This window comes from Solanum pennellii, chromosome 6 (assembly GCF_001406875.1).
Source record: "Solanum pennellii chromosome 6, SPENNV200".
NCBI lineage: Eukaryota > Viridiplantae > Streptophyta > Magnoliopsida > Solanales > Solanaceae > Solanum > Solanum pennellii.
In genome coordinates, this window is record NC_028642.1 from 50,718,123 (window position 1) to 50,737,114 (window position 18,992).

Below are 18,992 nucleotides of genomic sequence, written 5' to 3' on the forward strand. Positions count from 1 at the left end.
TGCGTATCAATATAATGAAAAAATACATCGTAAAATGTTAGTCAAAATACTCATTGTTTGACTCTATTAAAGGAAATCATGACAATTAAAACTGGATGGAGGTAGTATAAAAGTAAAAGATGGAAAACATATACTCTCTCCGTCCCATTTTATGTGACACTAATACATTTATGAGGAGAGAGAAAAGTGAGTCTACTTTTGAAGGACAATTTAGTAAATATTTCAAAGTTTTCATTTATTTCTTAAACTCCATATCGGATCAAATGTTTCCACATAAAATGGGAAGGAGAGAGTGTTATTTTATGGCATTGTACATAAATAGGACCCTTAACTCGGTTTTAAATTTTAACTTTGACCTTAAACTTTCAAAGTGCACAAAGAGACACTTTAGCTATCTAATTCTTAAACAAAAAAACACTCGAATATTGAAGTCCAAATGCGTGAAATGCAGATAATCCTACGTGGATTAGTAAATCACTTAAGTCAAATATCAGATCAAACTTAAGTTAAATAATATAAAAGGAAGGAGCATAAACAAAGTTATCTTTTCCGATTGGAAACGTGGGGTACAATACATACAGCTCTTGATTGGGAGTTTTTATGTATTTATTTGTTTAATCAACAATTATATTTATATCATTGAAGTCCACCATCTCTATTCTTTCTAAGTTTTTTCCATTTCTCTCAACACAAAAGCATCAAATTAATCAATCTTCTCAATAACACAAGCAAGGTCAGATTTATGAATTGTTTTATTTTATTTTTCATCCATTTTACGCATTATTCATTACTATTTTTTAATCAGTTTTTTCTTGGTTACTTTCAACTTCTTTTTATTTTGTTTGCTTCTCTACTTATTTACCAGGCATTTTGTTCCATTCAGAAGTTAAATTTTAGAGTTGTTAAACTAAATTAGAAATTACAAATCATAACTATATATAATAATATTTATATATTACCACATTTCATCTTCTTCATTGATCTGTTTCTTTTTTCAATCTCAACCAACTCAAAATTTCTATTAAACAGTTTTAAATTTTAGATATGAGTTCCTCTCAATATTTTCATATATTATTCATTCGAAATGATTAACACATTTATGGTAGGTTGAATTTTAAAATTTGAGCTTCAAAGCTTTATCAATGACGGATTATTCCATTTTTCTTTCTCAATAGTAAGAGAGAATATTAAGGTGAAATTAAACTCGCCTATTTAAGTCTGGGATCCGATCTGCCACTATAAGGGAAAGGGATTTGAACAAAACTTGATGAACTAGCTATTGTATTCAGCAATTTGATATATAATTTAATGGTCGACAGGTCACTAATTTTTCCTCTTTCTCCAAGCTTTGGTCCAAACCCAACAGTGTGTTAGTTTGTAAAATCAAATGCATTTTGCCGGAAATAAAGCTGACCATTTTTTGTAATAAAAGATTATTGAGTAACGAATTTTGACTCAGGGAACCTAGTATTAAAATCGAAAGAAAATACACGGAGGTAAAAGTGTATGGATATATTTGTGACACATAAAACTTTATATGTTACATTAATTTGATATGTTTGCGTTTGGTTTTTTTCTTCTCTAAATTCTGAAATGATGTTGTTTTCCTTTCTTTTATGAAAGGTGACAAAGCCCATGGAGGTTGTTGGAACTTGTGGAAAAACAACTCTTTCTTCTGGACAGACTTCAAACAAAACTAGTAATATTACATCAATTTATGATGATGATGATGATGTTGTGGGCTTTGAGATACATGCACAAATTATTATGAATAAATTGATTCGAGGAACTAAGGAGCGGGATGTTATCTCCATCTATGGGATGCTCGGTCTTGGTAAAACAACTTTGGCAAGAAAGGTGTACAACAATCCTTCTATTCTTAATTACTTTGATGTCAAAGCATGGTGTGCTGTGTCACAAGCATATAATACGAGGACGTTGTTGGTTGAGATTTTCAAACAAGCTACAAGTAATAAGATCAAAATCAAAGAGGACGATGATGTAGCTGACATGTTGCGCAAGGTTCTAATAGGCAAGAGATACCTCATCGTACTAGATGACATTTGGGATGTCGAGGCATGGGAAAATTTGGGAATATGTTTCCCTCAAGGTGAATGTGGAAGCAGAGTAATGGTCACAACACGAATTGAACAAGTGGCTAAGCATCTTCAGCACCACAGTCATCCATATTCTCTTAGCTTTCTAACGTCCGAAGAGAGTTGGGAATTATTGGAGAAGAAGGTATTTCGAGGAGAGAGTTGTCCCCCGGATCTACTGGAAGCAGGGCTACAAGTTGCCCTACACTGTAAGGGATTGCCTCTTACGGTTGTCTTGATTGCTGGAATTATAGCAAAAACGGAAAGGGAGGCGTCCTTGTGGCTCGAGGTTGCAGCTGACTTAAGTTCTCTTGCTTTAGGAGAGCAGAGTATGAAGGTGATACAATCAAGTTATGACCATTTAGATGACCACTTAAAGCCTTGCCTTCTTTACATGGCATTGTTTCCAGAGGACCATAAGATCCCAGTAGACCATCTGCTGAAGTTGTGGATGGCTGAAGAGTTTGTATTGAATGCCGGAAAAGAGAACATGGAGGAAGCATGTCGAGTTTGTATGACTGATTTGCTTAACAGAAGCCTAATAATGGTCTCCGGGATGACATTTTATCGTGATGTACAATACTACTCACTTCATGATGTAGTGCGTGAGTTCTGCTTGAGAAAACTCACAGAAGACAAGTATATGCAGCTCGCAGTGCCATTCAATCCGTATCAACATTTGCATTCCACTATATCACGGTTGTACATTTATATTCATGATGATCTCGTTAAACAATTAGATCATACAAACTACCAGCTGGATAAGATTCCAATGCTCGATTTCAAGGAAACAAACTCTTTGGAGTTCATTGCTCATCCAAAACTCAATGTGTGGAATAACCAATATTCAAATCCTTTAGATTTAGTTGTTAAATTAAGATTTGTTCGGGCATTGGATTTGATGGATGTGGAATTGCCAGATTCATGGGCTACTGCAATTCAATCTCTAACTGAGTTGAGATACCTTGCACTTTGTGTCAAACAATTTGAATTGAAGTGGATATCACACCTACACAATCTCCAAACTCTGCGGCTCAAGTCAAGTGAGAAGTTACGCCTAAGGGCTGCTACTTTATGGGAAATGACGAAACTAAGGCATGTGAATATAGACTGTTTTTCCGTGGCATGGGAAGACAATGAGCAAGAAAGTTCTCCAACAAGTTTGCTAGAGAACATGAAGAGTTTTGGCACTTGCAATATACGCTTCGATAATATGAATGCAAGATTCTGGTGGAGGTTTCCGAATCTTGAAGAACTCTGCCTCAGCGTTAAAGATGTACCTGAGTTTCCTTACTTTCCCATAGCGGAAGTTCATAGTCACCTTCATTTTCTTTCTCTGGAGTTCCCTTTAATGGAATTATTTGATTCATTTGGATGGGAGAGGTTTTGTGTGCTCCCTTCAAATCTTAGGCATTTGGACCTTGCCAAATGTTTGTTGACGGAAGAAATGGTTTTAAACATTGCAAGATTGAAGAAGCTTGAGAGTCTCAAATTACAAATGGGATTTCCTTCTATGAGATCATATTGTTGGGATGTCACAAATGTGAAGTTCCTTGCACTCAAATACTTGGGATTATTCTTTATGCAGATAGAAGAATGGAAAGCTTCAGAGGAATCGTTTCCTGTGCTTGAGAAACTAGTTATAAGTGCATGGCCCGGTTTCAGGGAGATCAAGGAGATCCCCCCAAGCTTTGCGGATATTCTAACCCTAAGACGTATTGAACTGTTTGACTGCACGGACTCTCTAGGGGTTTCAGCTATGAATATGAAAAGAGAGATTGAAGAAAACACAGGATGTGACAGTCTCCAAGTTGTTGTACAGAAGTAAATAAATGTATTGAAAAGCACTTCATTGCTACTCTGCTTCCACTTCTTAATTCTACTTCTATATTGTTGCATTATTATCTGTTTTTTAGGACTTGATCTGACCTGATAACTATGTAATTTGATAATTATAACGTCTTATCATTTATCCTTCAATCAATCATCTTTAAATTCATTTTATCTTTTTGCTTTCAGGAAGTGTTATTATTTGATATTTTTTGGGGAATCACATGAATGTCAACTTGAGATATTAAATTTTCTAATAAATAAATAATCGTTGGTGAAGAGATAAATAAATTTAGAAAGGCCGAAAAAAATGAACAAATATTATAATTCTAACATGTAGAAAGTTCAGCTCTACCTTTTGCTTTACATATATCATTTTAAAGTTTCTCATTTAAATGTATAATTAAAATGGATAACTTAAAAGAGAATTTATCATATTTGACAACAATTCAACTTACTATATATACTTGAAAGGGAAAAATATTACACTAAACTATTCAGTTTTGTTTTAGTGTTTTATAAAAATCAACATACCAGAGTGATGTAGTTCAATTTGAAACTACACTTCTATTCCAATTGCAGTGTCGAGAAACACCTCTATTACTACAAGAAAAGAATTTACAACTTGCAATAAACTTGAAAATTTGTCCATATTTCATATTGAATATGATCAATTAACTTATTGTGTAGTTATCTATGTCTTTGGGATTAAAAGAAGTTCCAATCTAGTCATATTCCTCTATAGATCATCCAGCACATCCTTTAACCCAAGTCAAAAGTTTGTTAATTTTTGTCTTCTTTTCCTGGTTCACTTGGCACATCAAAGTGTGACAAAGTTTTTAAGGTCTTTATGTCCTTACAGTGGCTTACCAAATTTGAAATTTGTCTTCAAGATATGGTAGTATAGATCTTTAAGAATTTTTTTTTATTGTATCTTTAACAATTTCAGTTAAGAAAACTTGCGTGAATACTCACTTTATAGAAATATATAGGGATAATGCCCAAGTACCCTTCAACCTATGCCCGAAATCTCAGAGACACACTTATACTATACTAAGGTCCTATTACCCCCCTGAACTTATTTTATTAATAATTTTTTTATCCCTTTTTAGCCTACGTGGCACTATCTTGTGGGCCCAACGATGGTTGACTTTTTTTTTCAAACTAGTGTCACGTAGGCTAAAAAGGGGTAGAAAATTACATATAAAATAAGTTCAGGGGGGTAATAGGACCTTAGTATAGTATAAGTGTGTCTCTGGAATTTCGGGCATAGGTTGAGGGGGTACTTGTGCATTTTCCCAAATATATACAAAGTTTAAAACATGTACTCAAAAGCAATTAATGACATAATTGTAAATGAATGATTGTAAATGAACATACTAGGATATGTAACAATAGAATGAACAGAATGAAAAAATGGAGCCCACGGAATGCACAGTATTCCCTTAAGAAATTATTTCCTTGTAGTACTTGAGGTTTGAAGGAATATATTCTCTCATATAGAACGATTCTATTAACCATTGTATTGATACAAAAACAATGGTATCATTGAATCATTCAACAAGATCAAAGTACACGAATATTTAAGGCATAATACATTTATTGGACCCTAAACTTGACTTCAAATTTTAACTTTGATCTCTAACTTTCATAATGCACAAACAGACATTTTAACTATCCAACTTCTTAAATAAATAAACACATGAGTCCTACATAGCACAATACACGTAGGACACCACGTAGGACGTAGGATGACATGTACGACACGCGTGTTTATTTGTTCAACTTTATACAAGCTTAAGTCTCTACTTGTGCACACCCAAAGTTGAAGGGCATAAATGTGATTGAAGCCAAGTTACAGGGCACAATTATGTATTATGCCAATATTTAATTGTGCAAAGGAGGAAGAAGAAGTTCAGAATTTTCGTTGTTTTGAAATGAGAGGAAATCCCTCTATTTATAGCAACAAACGGGAGTATGAACAAATACGTATTATTGTGCTTTATCGGGAAGAACACAACTCTTCGGAAATGTCACAACCTTTCATAAAAGTCACAACTTTTTCATAAAAGCCGCAACTCTTTATAAAAGTCACAACTTTTCATAGATGTCACAATTTTTCATAAAAATCACAACTTTTCATGAACACCTTGTTTGGATGGTTGTTCATGTTGTTAGTTTAAATACAAAATTTATTTTGATTGTGACGTTACTTAATTTCTATTGTATCGTATTTGTATCGTTTAAATCCATCATTAGATAATGACAAAAAGACCCATTTTGTATACCTTGCAATTTCTTGTAGATTTTTCATTGAAATTATGGATATGTGACATTATGTAATGACGAAGAATGATACAATTTATTTAAATGATGTATTTATTTAAACAATATAGTACGATACTATACGATACAATGAAACAATACCTACCAACCGTCCAAACAAAGTGTTAATTGTTGTTATTGATCTCACGCTAACATCAAATCAAGTGTTTTCATGGCCCACAACGGTAAAAAATGTTGAAATGACAATTCTATCCCTCGGATTCCGGTCAATCTCCGGCAATCCAAAACTCCCATTCGTTTTACCCAACCGTTCTCCTTCTTCCTCCACAGTGGAGCACAACCCATGAAGCAAACAAGCTTCGAGCTCGCAAAACCCACCAAATACCCGACCCCAAACCCTTCAAATCCGCTGTCTCCGGCGAGAATCATCACGAAACAACACTGCAGCTCGAACCAGACACAAAAACAGCAACCAAATGACCCTCAAAACCCCATGAAAACAGACCCAACAACCACAAGAAACCTAAACCAAGAAGCCAGCCATCAACAAAACCTCTAAGCTCCGTCAAACATTGAGCTCCAAGCTCTAAAAACCATTAGGAGGAATTAATTTTGATTCTTGTATATAAATTAAAATTAAAATTAATTTTGATTTTTCTATATAAATCAAAATTAATTTTGAATTTTTTAGTTCTAAAATTAACGTGTAAAGTATTTAACTAGTTGACAGTCATTGAGTGGCTCATTAATACACGTTGGAGCGATTGTCTTTCACGCTCTTTGACTGTAAAAATTGCGTGTTTATTTATTGAAAGGTAGGATAGTTAAAGTGCATATTTGTTCACTATGAAAGTTGGAGGTCAAAGTAAAATTTGAAGCCAAGTTTAGGGTCCAAATTCAAGTATTATGCCTATTACAAAATATCTAACAATCCTCCACTAGTTTTTAACATTTCTCGTAATATCATGCATACCAGAAAGTATCTTGTGACAGATTTGAACTTTCTATTAGTGCAAGTACTTTAAAGTTTTGACGAAGTAATTGATATGTTGAAAGATTCGAACCACAATTTCTTGTGGTCAAAATCGAAAATATCACACACATAATATTATTCATAGCTTGGAAACCTCATTATTTGTTTTACAACGTTTATGGCCATGTGTTCATCCAAATTTCAAGAATATTTGCAAGACCAATCCTTAAAATCTTGCTTGAAGCAACACCACTTCAATACACATATTGGTGAAATAAGCTACTATGTCCTTGTTACTATAGACATTTATTAATTTCATTAATAATTAATTCAACCTATGTGTAATAGTCTGCACTATAGAGTTGGTTACTATGCCCTTGTTATCTCAAGCATTTAACAACTTCTCACGTAATATTATGCAGTACACTTGAATAAAGGCTCTAAAAAAGACTCATATTTTAGCAACACAAAGTAAATTATTATTACCCGTTGAACTTGTATTTTCAGAGTGTATACTAACTCAAAGTTGATTCCCATCACCTTTGTTTAGTTTCAGATTTAATGGAAGTATAAAATGGTACCATGAGGAACAATTTTCTGTTCTTAGTTTGACTAGTATACTCTTTAAAATGGTACACTCAGTACTAGATCAATATAATAGAATAGCAAAAACAAAACAAAATAGATTTAAACCTTGCACTATCTCTAAGTTCTCCTTCAAGAGGAAAATCTTCTGTTGTTTCTTTGTTTCATCCCTGAGTTGGGAAAATTATCTTTCCCTCAAACTCCACCTGCTTTGAAGCAGAATTAATTTGTTTGACTTCTTCAACTGTTACCTTATTTGTCAAGGTAGATTCATCAAAGGTAACATCCGTCTCTGGACACCATAAACGGTATTCTTTTCCAGAAGTAATTTTCATAAATAAAGCTTTCTTTGCTCTTGGGTCCAACTTTGATTCTCTTACATGATAATATGCAATTGAGCCAAATACATATAAAGAACCATAATCTTCAGCAGGTTTTCCATACCATTTTCAAATGGTGTTTTCCCACCAATAGCAGCAGATGGTAGACGATTAATGAGGTGGCAGACATATGTTATTGCCTCAGCCCAAAATCCTTTGCCCAAGCCAGCATTGGACAACATACACTGAACATTATCCAACAAAGTTTGGTTCATGCGTTCTGCCACTCCATTCTGTTGTGGTGTATTTCTGACAGTGAAATGTCTGACGATGCCATTTTCCTCACAAATTTTCTGAAAAAAATCATTCTTGTATTCTCCACCATTGTCTGTGCGAAGACACTTACTCTTTCTGCCACTTTGAGTCTCTATTATCGCCTTCCATTTGAGAAAAATTCTCAATACTTCATCTTTTCTTTTCATCGTATACACCCACAAACATTGAGAAATGTCAACAACAAAGGTTAAAAAATAGTATTTCCCACCTAATGAAGGTGTTTTGGAAGCACCCCAAACATCTAAATGAATATAATCCAAAATACCTTTAATATTATGGATAGTTGTTCCAAATTAAACCCTTGTTTGCTTTCCCTTGATATAACGCTCACAAAACCCCAAGTTGCAAGTTTTCACTCCTTTTAGCAATCCTTGATCTGATAAAGTTTTCAAGGATTTTCCTCCAACATGTCCCAAGCGCATATGTCACAACTCGGTCATTTCTGCCTCCTTCTCGTCATTCAATGTTGTTGTCGTTGTCCCAATAACTGCACTACCTTGATAGTGGTACATGTTATTATTTCTTTAATTGCCTTCATTACCACCAGTGCACCAGAGTATATTCTCATCACGTCATTATCTGCAATGACTTTGAACCCCTTTGACTCTAGGGCTCCTACAGAATTGAGATTTTTCTTCAAATCTGGTACATATCGAACATCTGTTAATGTTCTACTTAATCCATCATGGTTCCTTAATCGGATCGAACCAACACCATATGTGGTAAGAGAGTTATTGTTTGCAGTGTGAATAACTCTACATTCTTCTTCTTGTAAATCAACAAACCAGTCTCGATTGGGACACATATGATAGCTACAAGCTGAGTCCATCAACCATACATCAGATGATTTGGATGAATCTGTTGTAACTAGTGAGTAATCGGAGTCATCACAATCAGCCACATTTGAATCCATGACAGTCTACCCATTATTTGGTTTGGCTTTGCTATTCAACTTTGGCAGTCTTTCTTCCAATGCTCTTTTTCTCTGGAAAAGGCACATTCATCTTTGCTGAATCTGGATCTTGACTTGGATCTCCCTTTCTTCGTTATCATATGATTTTGAGAACGACCTCTCGCAATCAGTGCTTCTGCTTCTCCGCCTTTTTGTTTTTCTCTCTTTCTTTGTTCATAATTATATAAGGCAGAACAAACTTCTTTGAGAGATACTTCATCATTCCCATGCAGTAGAGCCGTTTGAAGATGCTCGAACTCATCAGGAAGTGAACTTAAAAACATTAAGGTCATATCTCCATCAGTAAAAATCACATCCATATTCTGCAAATTTGTTGCCAACTTATTAAAGATGGCGATATGATCATTCATTGTGCTACTAGGAATATAAGTAAAGCGTAACACTCTTATTTTCATGTAAAGTTTATTTTGACTGTTTTTCTTCAAGAACTTTTCCTCCAATGAATTCCATAATTTATTTGCAGATGTTTCCTTCGTGTATGGATACTTTTGTTCTCTTGTGAGGTGAAATTGAATGGTACCGCAATCAACAAGGTTGATATTCTTCCAATCTTCTTCTCCTACACCGTCTGGTTTCTTTTCTTCTATAGCAATATCTATCCCTTTGATGAAAAAGAACATCAAGGACCCCGCCTTGCCACATTCCGAAATGTGTTGACCTGTCAAAAATTTCAACTGCAAATTTCGCATTTGACACAATTATTGTCATAAGTGAAGATGTCAATGATGATGTAATACTGACACTCGATGTGGACTCATCATTTTTCTTGTCTCCTATTTTACAAAAAATACTATTTACTAGCTAACAATGCAGTGACTAAAGTAAATTTTTTTCTGATGTGAAAGTTCAGACTATGTTGCAACCACAGAGCTTACTCATACAATACCTTGGCTCTGATAACAATTGTTGCGGAAGCCGAATATATAGAGAGTGATGGAATCACAACTATTATATCTAAAAGTGACTAATAAATAGTAAATGAGACAACAATAAAAAAAACAAGAAGTAACGAGGTTCGGCAACTTTTGTTTTCTTTTGCCTACTCCTGGAACACAACCAACCAATATTTATTTCACTCCAAAAGAGTACAAGCGAAATACTACAAGAGAGAAAGAAGAACAAATGCCTTAGGAGATGAGTAGGCAAGTTAGAAGTGTGTTATAAATGAATTAGGAGTTACCTATTTATATGAGTGAATTCTTCCTATTGATGTCATCCATGACATCACAATATGTCAAAATGTCAAGATTTACCTTGTGAAATCAATTTATGGTTCACCTAAATTTCACCAACAAAAGGTGTTATCTTGACTTTTGTACTAATGAAGAATTATCCTCCTAACTACTATATCTTCTCATAAATCCATTTTTGAATCTTGTCAAATTTAACATGAAGAACTCAGCCTCCAGGTTAAATGTGTACCTAAGTTTCCTTTGTTTCCCATCCCGGATGTTCATACTCTTTCTTTCGAGTTAGGTTTAATTAAATTCTGGAATTCAGTTGGATGGGAGAGGTATTATGTTTTCCCCTCAAATCTTAGGGAGCTGCACCTTTATGGCTTTCTGTTGACGGAAGAAATGGTTTAAAACATTGCAAGATTGGAGAAGCTTGAGAGTCTCAAATTAGCATTGGGAATTCCTTTGAGGAGATCACAGAGTTATTGTTGGGACGTCTGAAATGTCGAGTTCCCTGAACTCAAATACTTGACATTACTCAGTGTGCTAGTAGATGAGTGGAAGGCTTCAGAGGAATCCTTTCCCGTGCTTGAGGTGCTATCTATAATAGCTGGTTTTGAATTCCAGGAGATCCCCCCAAGCTTTGCGGATATTCCAACTCTGCGACTTATTGAACTGTTTGACTGCGCGGACTCTCTTAATGTTTCAGCTATGAATATCAAAAGAGAAACAGAAGAAAACACAGGATGTGACACTCTCCAATTTGTTATAAAAATGAGTAGTTGTTGTTGTTGATCTTGTTGAACTATTAGATCATTTTGAATACCAATTGGATAAGATTCCAAAGCTCGAGTCCACCAATAAAACATATTGTTATGGTAAATGTCCTATGTGTCTTTTATGAGTATGGTTCGATATATTCAAGTTCGATTTCAGTATTTTACTTGGTAAATCGATAATTATGATTCGTTTAACTTCAACTAACATATATATACTCGTATAATAAAGTATTATGACTTCATCATTTAGGAAAATGTCTCAATTGTATCATACTAACACATTACACATGTAAAAATATATATGCAAATAAAGTACAAACAACTCTTTTTGTTAATCAATTACAATTCAAATATATTTCAATCAAAATAGAGTAGTCAAAGTTTTAACTTCTAAACATTAATTTAGTTTATACTAATACTAGGTTTCATATTTATTAGTATTTTAATAATATAGTATGTTATTTATATAACCATATATACTTCAGTATGGTATTCGACATTTCAATATGTTACATCTAAATATTATATATCGTATCAAATACAAAAAAAAATGTGTATCGTGTATCACACCAAATATCATAATATCAGAATCATGGTATTAAAATATTTGATATGATATTATATTTTGATATATATCATACCATGCCTAGCCCTGGCAGAGAGTGACAATGGTAAAATTTTCCAGTCCTTGGTATCATATAGAGTAGTATAATACACTACTATATTCCAAAAATATGCATTCCAAGTTACCAAGCAATTTTTTGGTTTTAGTTACTTTCCTATTCTTTTAAAAGAGAATAAAATTTGAGTTATTATCACGGTGTGGGGGTTGATTTGACTCCTACAATATCTACAATATCCAAAAAATTATGAATACCATAAAAAATAATTATTCAAGTGAAAATGATACATATTTAGTAGTCCAAAGTTTAAAAGAAATTGTTGATATCATAAAAGATAATGTTGATAATGAAATCATAGATGATATATACGATACCTTTAGAATTAGCTATGCGTAAGTAACACTTATCGTATTTAGAACTTTTTTTAATATTATGTGCATTTCGAAAGACAATACTAGAACTTGTGGATGCAATAAGAAAAATTAGAGATGAACTTTAACTAGATTTAATGCTAACAAAAAAAAAAAAACACAATCGTCTTAGATATATTTATACTTTGAATTATTAATTTATGATATTGATGGGAGCATATATTTATATACGGATCTTCTAAAAATATATTTTATTATTATATTATCAAAACATGTGACTTTTTCCATTGGCTCGAGTTGGAACTGAAAAAAATATCATCATAAAAAGATTATTAATTTATCGAATATTAATGGGAAAATACACAAGTACTCCCTAGACTATGACAAAATCTGAGAGACACACCTTAACTAAACTAAGGTCCTACTACCCCCTGAACTTTTTTTTCTTTTTGTAATTTTGTACACTTTTTGTCTTATGTGGCACACTCATGACTCCACGTAATTGAGGCGCGTGAGAGATATTTGGATGCCACGTAAGCTAAAAAGGTGCACAAAGTTACAAAAAAATAAGTTTACGGAGATAATAGGACCTTAATTTAATTAAGATGTGTCTCTGAAATTTTGATTATAGTCTAGGATGTACTTGTACATTTTCTCAATATTAATTTAGTGACATTTGTGAGTTTTTACTGTAGTTTAGTCATGACCTAAATTTGAATTAGAATGGTCCTGACTTCTGACTTAGGATTATTAATCATGCATGTGAATGTGCACATTACTCTTTAGATCTAGAATATATTATCTTAATTAAGTTGACTTTTTAGTCTTAATTATTGCTTTAAGCAAAGTGCTACTATAATCCTTTAATCTAAGCGCCAGCAACAATAATTAATACAAATGTTATTTTAGTTATTTTTTCTATTATTATTATTATTATTATTATGTGCCCGTTCAATATTTATTTAAACTATTCACCATCAATTAAGTTCAATTTCTTTTGTTTGTATATTAGTAATAGTTGACCAATCAACCTGAGAGAGCCTTTATTTTGATTATATTTATTAGGAAAAATGCACAAGTACCTTTTTATACTATGATCAAAATTCAAAAGGCACACCTTAACTATTGTAAGGTTCTATTACCCTCTGAATTTTTTTTCAAAAAAAATTTATGCACCTTTTTGGCTGATGTGACGTCCAAATATCTTCCGCGCGCCTTAATTGCGTGGAGTCATGGAGCGTTCTATGTAAGATAAAAGGTGTATAAATTTTATTTTTAAAAAAAGTTTGGGGGTAACAAGACCTTAATTTAGTTAAGGTGTGTCTCTGAGATTTTAATCATAGTCTAGGGGGTACTTGTGCATTTTCCCTATTTATTAAGTAGTTGATATTCACTCATATTATAAGATTAGGGTGTATTTAAATTCAGTTAGTCATGTAGATGAGTGTTTTAAGATTATCAATAGTTTGGGATGGTACTAATAATTTATGCCGAGTTTAGATATTGAACATATTTAATAGCATAAAACAAATATAAAAGGACAAATATCTTTTAATTTTCTAAAATGGATAAGTATTATTGGAGAAGGAATAGTTGATATTCCCACACCAACTATATATTTGTATCATTCTTGAAGATTGAAGTCCACCATCATCTCCTATAGTATAATTCTCTCTCATTTTATATTTCTGTCGTTACCATCGCCTTTTGATCTCTCATCTGTTGCCACCCTCATCAACAACACAAGGTGAGAATCATTTTTAAGTTCTTTTTGTTGTTATTTTGCTATGTCTCTTCTGATCTTTTGTACAATAACATATATTCACTTTTATATGCCTTCTTTATATATGTTGTGATTATGAGTTCCTTTTCTTTCCAAAATACACTGATTCACAATGATTATATATATTAAGTATATTTGATCATACTTATCACCGTACTCTTAGAAAAAGAATCATATTTGACCTTTATCATATTTTTTTGATATATTTTCTTTTACCATCCAACATTAAGTCCATAATTATTCTTCATCTGTTAAATCTTCATATTTCCACATAATGTTATCTATAAGGGGCCTATATGTATTTTGGTTTTACCTAATTAAATCTAAATATCATTTTAACCCACCCACATAGAATTGAACTCGACCAACTAACCACAAAAATGAACCTAAGACCAAGCCCTTAAACTATCATGGATTTGGGTTTATGCTTTTAAAGGAGAGATGGGTTAATGGAGTTGTACAGAGGAATGAAATTGTTAGATCTCCACCATCACCGAGAAACTGAGACATCGCCCCTGAACCATAGAATCAAATCCACCAAATAAGTATATCACCAAACTACATTAAATATTCTAGATATATAGAAGTTTCCGGACTACATTAAAATATTGGCCTAATCCATCGGTAGCTTCTTAAAGTTGGCACAAACTTTCACTTAAACACTCTAACTAGACTATTCATTTTAGACACTTTATTTAAGGATCTATTGTGTCATTTAGATACTTTTTTTACAATCAGCAAAAAGATATAATGTGTTTGTAATGCACTCGCGAATGACGTGTAAACTGTCCAATTAAATGACAATATTTATCATTTGGGCCTAAAATCATTCTTAAATAATGAATTTTGAGAAAAATTAAAATGTAACCAATGAATCAATGACATGTGGCATTTTGCCCACATAATTTAAAAGAAAACATTTAACCAAAAATATTTTGCAACCTTCTCAGTATCTTCTCCAAAATAATAATTTAGCAGAAACACTAAAATTATGTCAGGTGACTAAAATGAACAAAGTCATGGATTCTAAAAGTGTCAAAAATGACAATGAAAACTTATGTCAGGTGACTAAAATGAACAAAGTCTACTTAGAGTGTCTAAGTGAAAATTTGTGTCAACTTTAAGGGTCCACTAATGGGTTAGATCTAAAATATTGGATTGAATGTTAAAATTTATTTTTAGTTTTAAAGCTGATTGTTGTCTGATGTAAAAGAGGAGGTATATAATTTCTACCCCGAAAAATTTAAGAAGAATCAAATTAGGTTTATTTTGATTAGTGAATTTGGTTTAATGCGTGGAGTAGGTTAGAATTATTTAAATAATATTTTGATTTAATTAGAAGAAAATAAAATTCCAGTAGGCGTTACATCAGTATTTGTATGTGGGAATATGAAGGTTTAACTAATAAAGGGTAAATAGATGACAAAGATAAATATATCAAAAAATTCATGATAAAGGTAAACATAATCCTTTTCTAAGAGTATTTTGTAAGTTATGAAATAATGTAGTTTCCTTTCTTTTATGAAATAAGGGTGACAAAGCAATTAATTCAAGGCATGGAAGTTGTTGAGACTTGTGGAAAAGCAACTCTTTCTGCTGCTGCTGATGAAGTTGTGGGCTTTGAGAAAGATGCAGAAATTATAATGATGAAATTGATACGAGGAACAAAGGAGCGGGATGTTATCTCCATCTATGGAATGCCTGGACTCGGTAAAACAACTTTGGCAAGGAAGGTGTACAACAATCCCTCTATTGTTAATTACTTTAATGTTAAAGCATGGTGTGCTGTGTCCCAAGCATATAATAGGAGGACATTATTGGTTGAGATTTTCAAACAAGCTACAGACGATAAGATCAAAATCAAAGAGGACGATGATGTAGCTGACATGTTGCGCAGGGTTCTAATTGGCAAGAGATACCTCATCGTACTAGATGACATTTGGGATGTCGAGGCATGGGAAGATTTGGGAATATGTTTCCCTCAAGGTGAATATAANATTTGGGAATATGTTTCCCTCAAGGTAAATATGGAAGCAGAGTAATGGTCACAACACGAATTGAACAAGTGACTAAGCATCTTCAGCACCACAGTGATCCTTATTCTCTTAGCTTTCTAACGTCCGAAGAGAGTTGGGAATTATTGGAGAAGAAGGTATTTCGAGGAGAGAGTTGTCCCCCGGATCTACTGGAAGCAGGGTTACAAGTTGCCCTACACTGTAAGGGATTGCCTCTTGCGGTTGTCCTGATTGCTGGAATTATTGCAAAAATGGAAAGGGAGGCATCCTTGTGGGTCGAGGTTGCAAATGACTTAAGTTCTTTTGCTTTAGGAGAGCAGAGTATGAAGGTAATACAATCAAGTTACGACCATTTAGATGACCACTTAAAGCCTTGCCTTCTTTACATGGCATTGTTTCCAGAAGACCATAAGATCCCAGTGGATGATCTGCTCAAGTTGTGGATGGCTGAAGAGTTTGTATTGAATTCTGAAACAGAGAACATGGAGGAAGCATCTCGAAATTGCTTGTGTGATTTGCTTAACAGAAGTCTAGTAATGGTGTCCGGAAGGAACGATAATCGTGATGTACAGTACTGCTCACTTCATGATGTAGTGCGTGAGTTCTGCTTGAGAAAACTCACAGAAGACAAGTATATGCATTCCACAGATTCACGGTTATGCATTTATATTCATGATGATTTTTTTAAACAATTAGATCATCCCGACTACCAGCTGGATAAGATTCCAATGCTAGATTTCAAGGAAATAAATTCTTTGGAGTTCATTGCTCATCCAAAACTCAATACATGGAATAACCAACATTCAGATCCTTTAGATTTAATTGTTAAATTAAGATTTGTTCGGGTGTTGCATTTGATGGATGTGGAATTGCCAGATTCATGAGCTACTGCAATTCAATCACTAACTGAGTTGAGGTACCTTGCACTTTATGTCAGACAGTTTGAATTGGAGTGGATATCACACCTACACAATCTCCAAACTCTGCAGGTCAACTCAAGTAATAAGAGTAAACGCCTTAGGGCTTCTACTTTATGGAAAATGAAGAAGCTAATGCATGTGAATATATACTGTTTTCAGGTGGTATGGGAAGACATTAATGACGAAGGAGGTTTTAAAACAAGTATGCTAGAGAACATGAAGACTTTTTACACTTGCAATATACGGTTGGATAATATGAATGCAAGGTTGTGGTGGAGGTTTCCGAATCTTGAAAAACTCGGCCTCCAGGTTAAAGATGAACCTAAGTTTCCTTTGTTTCCAATACCAGAAGTTCATACTCGCATTCATTCTCTTTCTGTGGAGTTACCTTCAATGAAATTCCTTAATTCAGTTGGATGGGAGAGGTATTTTGTGTTCCCTTCTAATATTAGGCATTTGTACCTTCGCGGCTGTTTGTTGACGGAAAAAATGGTTTTAAACATTGCAAGATTGAAGAAGCTCGAGAGTCTCATATTATTTTGTGGAATAACTTTTGGGAGATCAATGAGCTATTGCTGGGATGTGACAAATGTGGAGTTCCCTGCACTCAAATACTTGACATTATACCATGTGCAGATGAATGAATGGAAAGCTTCAGAGGAATCCTTTCCTGTGCTTGAGAAGTTAGGTATAAGAGGAGGTTCCATCAAGGAGATTCCCCCTAGCTTTGCGGACAATCCAACACTAAAACTTATTAAACTGATTGGCTGCAAGGAGTCTGTAGGGGTTTCAGCTATGAAAATCAAAAGAGAGATTGAAGAAAACACAGGATGTGACAGTCTCCATGTTGTAGTTGTAAAACAAAAATAAGAGGTCGTTTGGTACAAAGAGTAATAACACAGGGATTAAGGATTAGTAATACAGAGATTAGTAGTACAGAGTTTATTTTTATCAAGTGTTTGGTTCATTTTTTTTCCGCCTCATCTTATGTTTGGATTATAACTCTATAAAAAGCTTCTTCCCAATTGTACCTTTGAATTATTATGTAATAGATAATTGCCATACAATATTATTGTTTCATAACCTTCTAACTAGCTATGAGAATTAGCTAAGAAGAACAATTTAGTTGTCTTGTTTGCTATTTTTTCACTTGAATTATTTGAGAATAAATAATTGTCATCCTAATAAATTGATCATTCACAAAATGTCATTTTTCAGTTTAAAAAATATAAACCATCTACCTTTAAAATCGAAAAAACGTCAACAATGGTAAAATTGAATAAACCATCTAAATGTACACATAAAATTGCAAGTTGTAGTTTTAATATGTATATAAATTTTTAAAATTGTTTAAAATACAAATAATTAGAAAATCATGCATATATATATACACACACACATTCAATTTAGACCACAAACTTCATATACAATTAAACAACTCACATTTCAAATATGTATTAGATTTATTAGTAACAAACAACTCTCTCTAAATAATTTGTAAGTTAATTTATTTAAATAAATTTACTAGTATTGTTGGGGAATGAGAAAACATGAAGTTTGTAGTTTTGATGGATGACAAAGAATTGAAGTTCTGATCACTAACAAAGAGTCTTGATGTGTAACAAATCATTGGTTATCATCATCAAAAAGGGGGAAAATGTTGGGAAGTAGGAGAACAAATAAAGTAGTTTTGATGATTGATAAAGTGAAGGCATGGTGTCGTATGTATACAATTATGAGAGTTGCGACAAAGAAGAAAAAGTATTGAAGAAAAGAAGAAAAAGTGCAGAATTGTAAAGAAGGAAAAGAAGGAAACAAATATGGAAATAAATAAAGAAGGAAAGAAATAAAAAAAAGTAGCAATTCAAGTCAAAGAAGGAAAGAAATAAAAAAGTAGCAATTCAAGTCAAAGAAGGAAAGAAATAAA

At 33.2% G+C, this 18,992-nt stretch overlaps 1 protein-coding gene and 1 pseudogene across 1 annotated transcript; both read left to right on the plus strand.

The window, feature by feature from the left end:
• The first annotated feature begins 1,627 nt into the window (after nucleotides 1–1,627).
• On the plus strand, nucleotides 1,628–4,006 carry LOC107021921 (putative late blight resistance protein homolog R1B-17). Its single transcript, XM_027917657.1, has one exon. The coding sequence runs from the start codon at nucleotides 1,636–1,638 to the stop codon at nucleotides 3,922–3,924; it is 2,289 nt and encodes a 762-aa protein (XP_027773458.1). The 5' UTR covers nucleotides 1,628–1,635; the 3' UTR covers nucleotides 3,925–4,006.
• Nucleotides 4,007–14,020: 10,014 nt separating this feature from the next.
• Nucleotides 14,021–18,121, plus strand: LOC107022730 (annotated as a pseudogene).
• The last annotated feature ends 871 nt before the right edge of the window (nucleotides 18,122–18,992 follow it).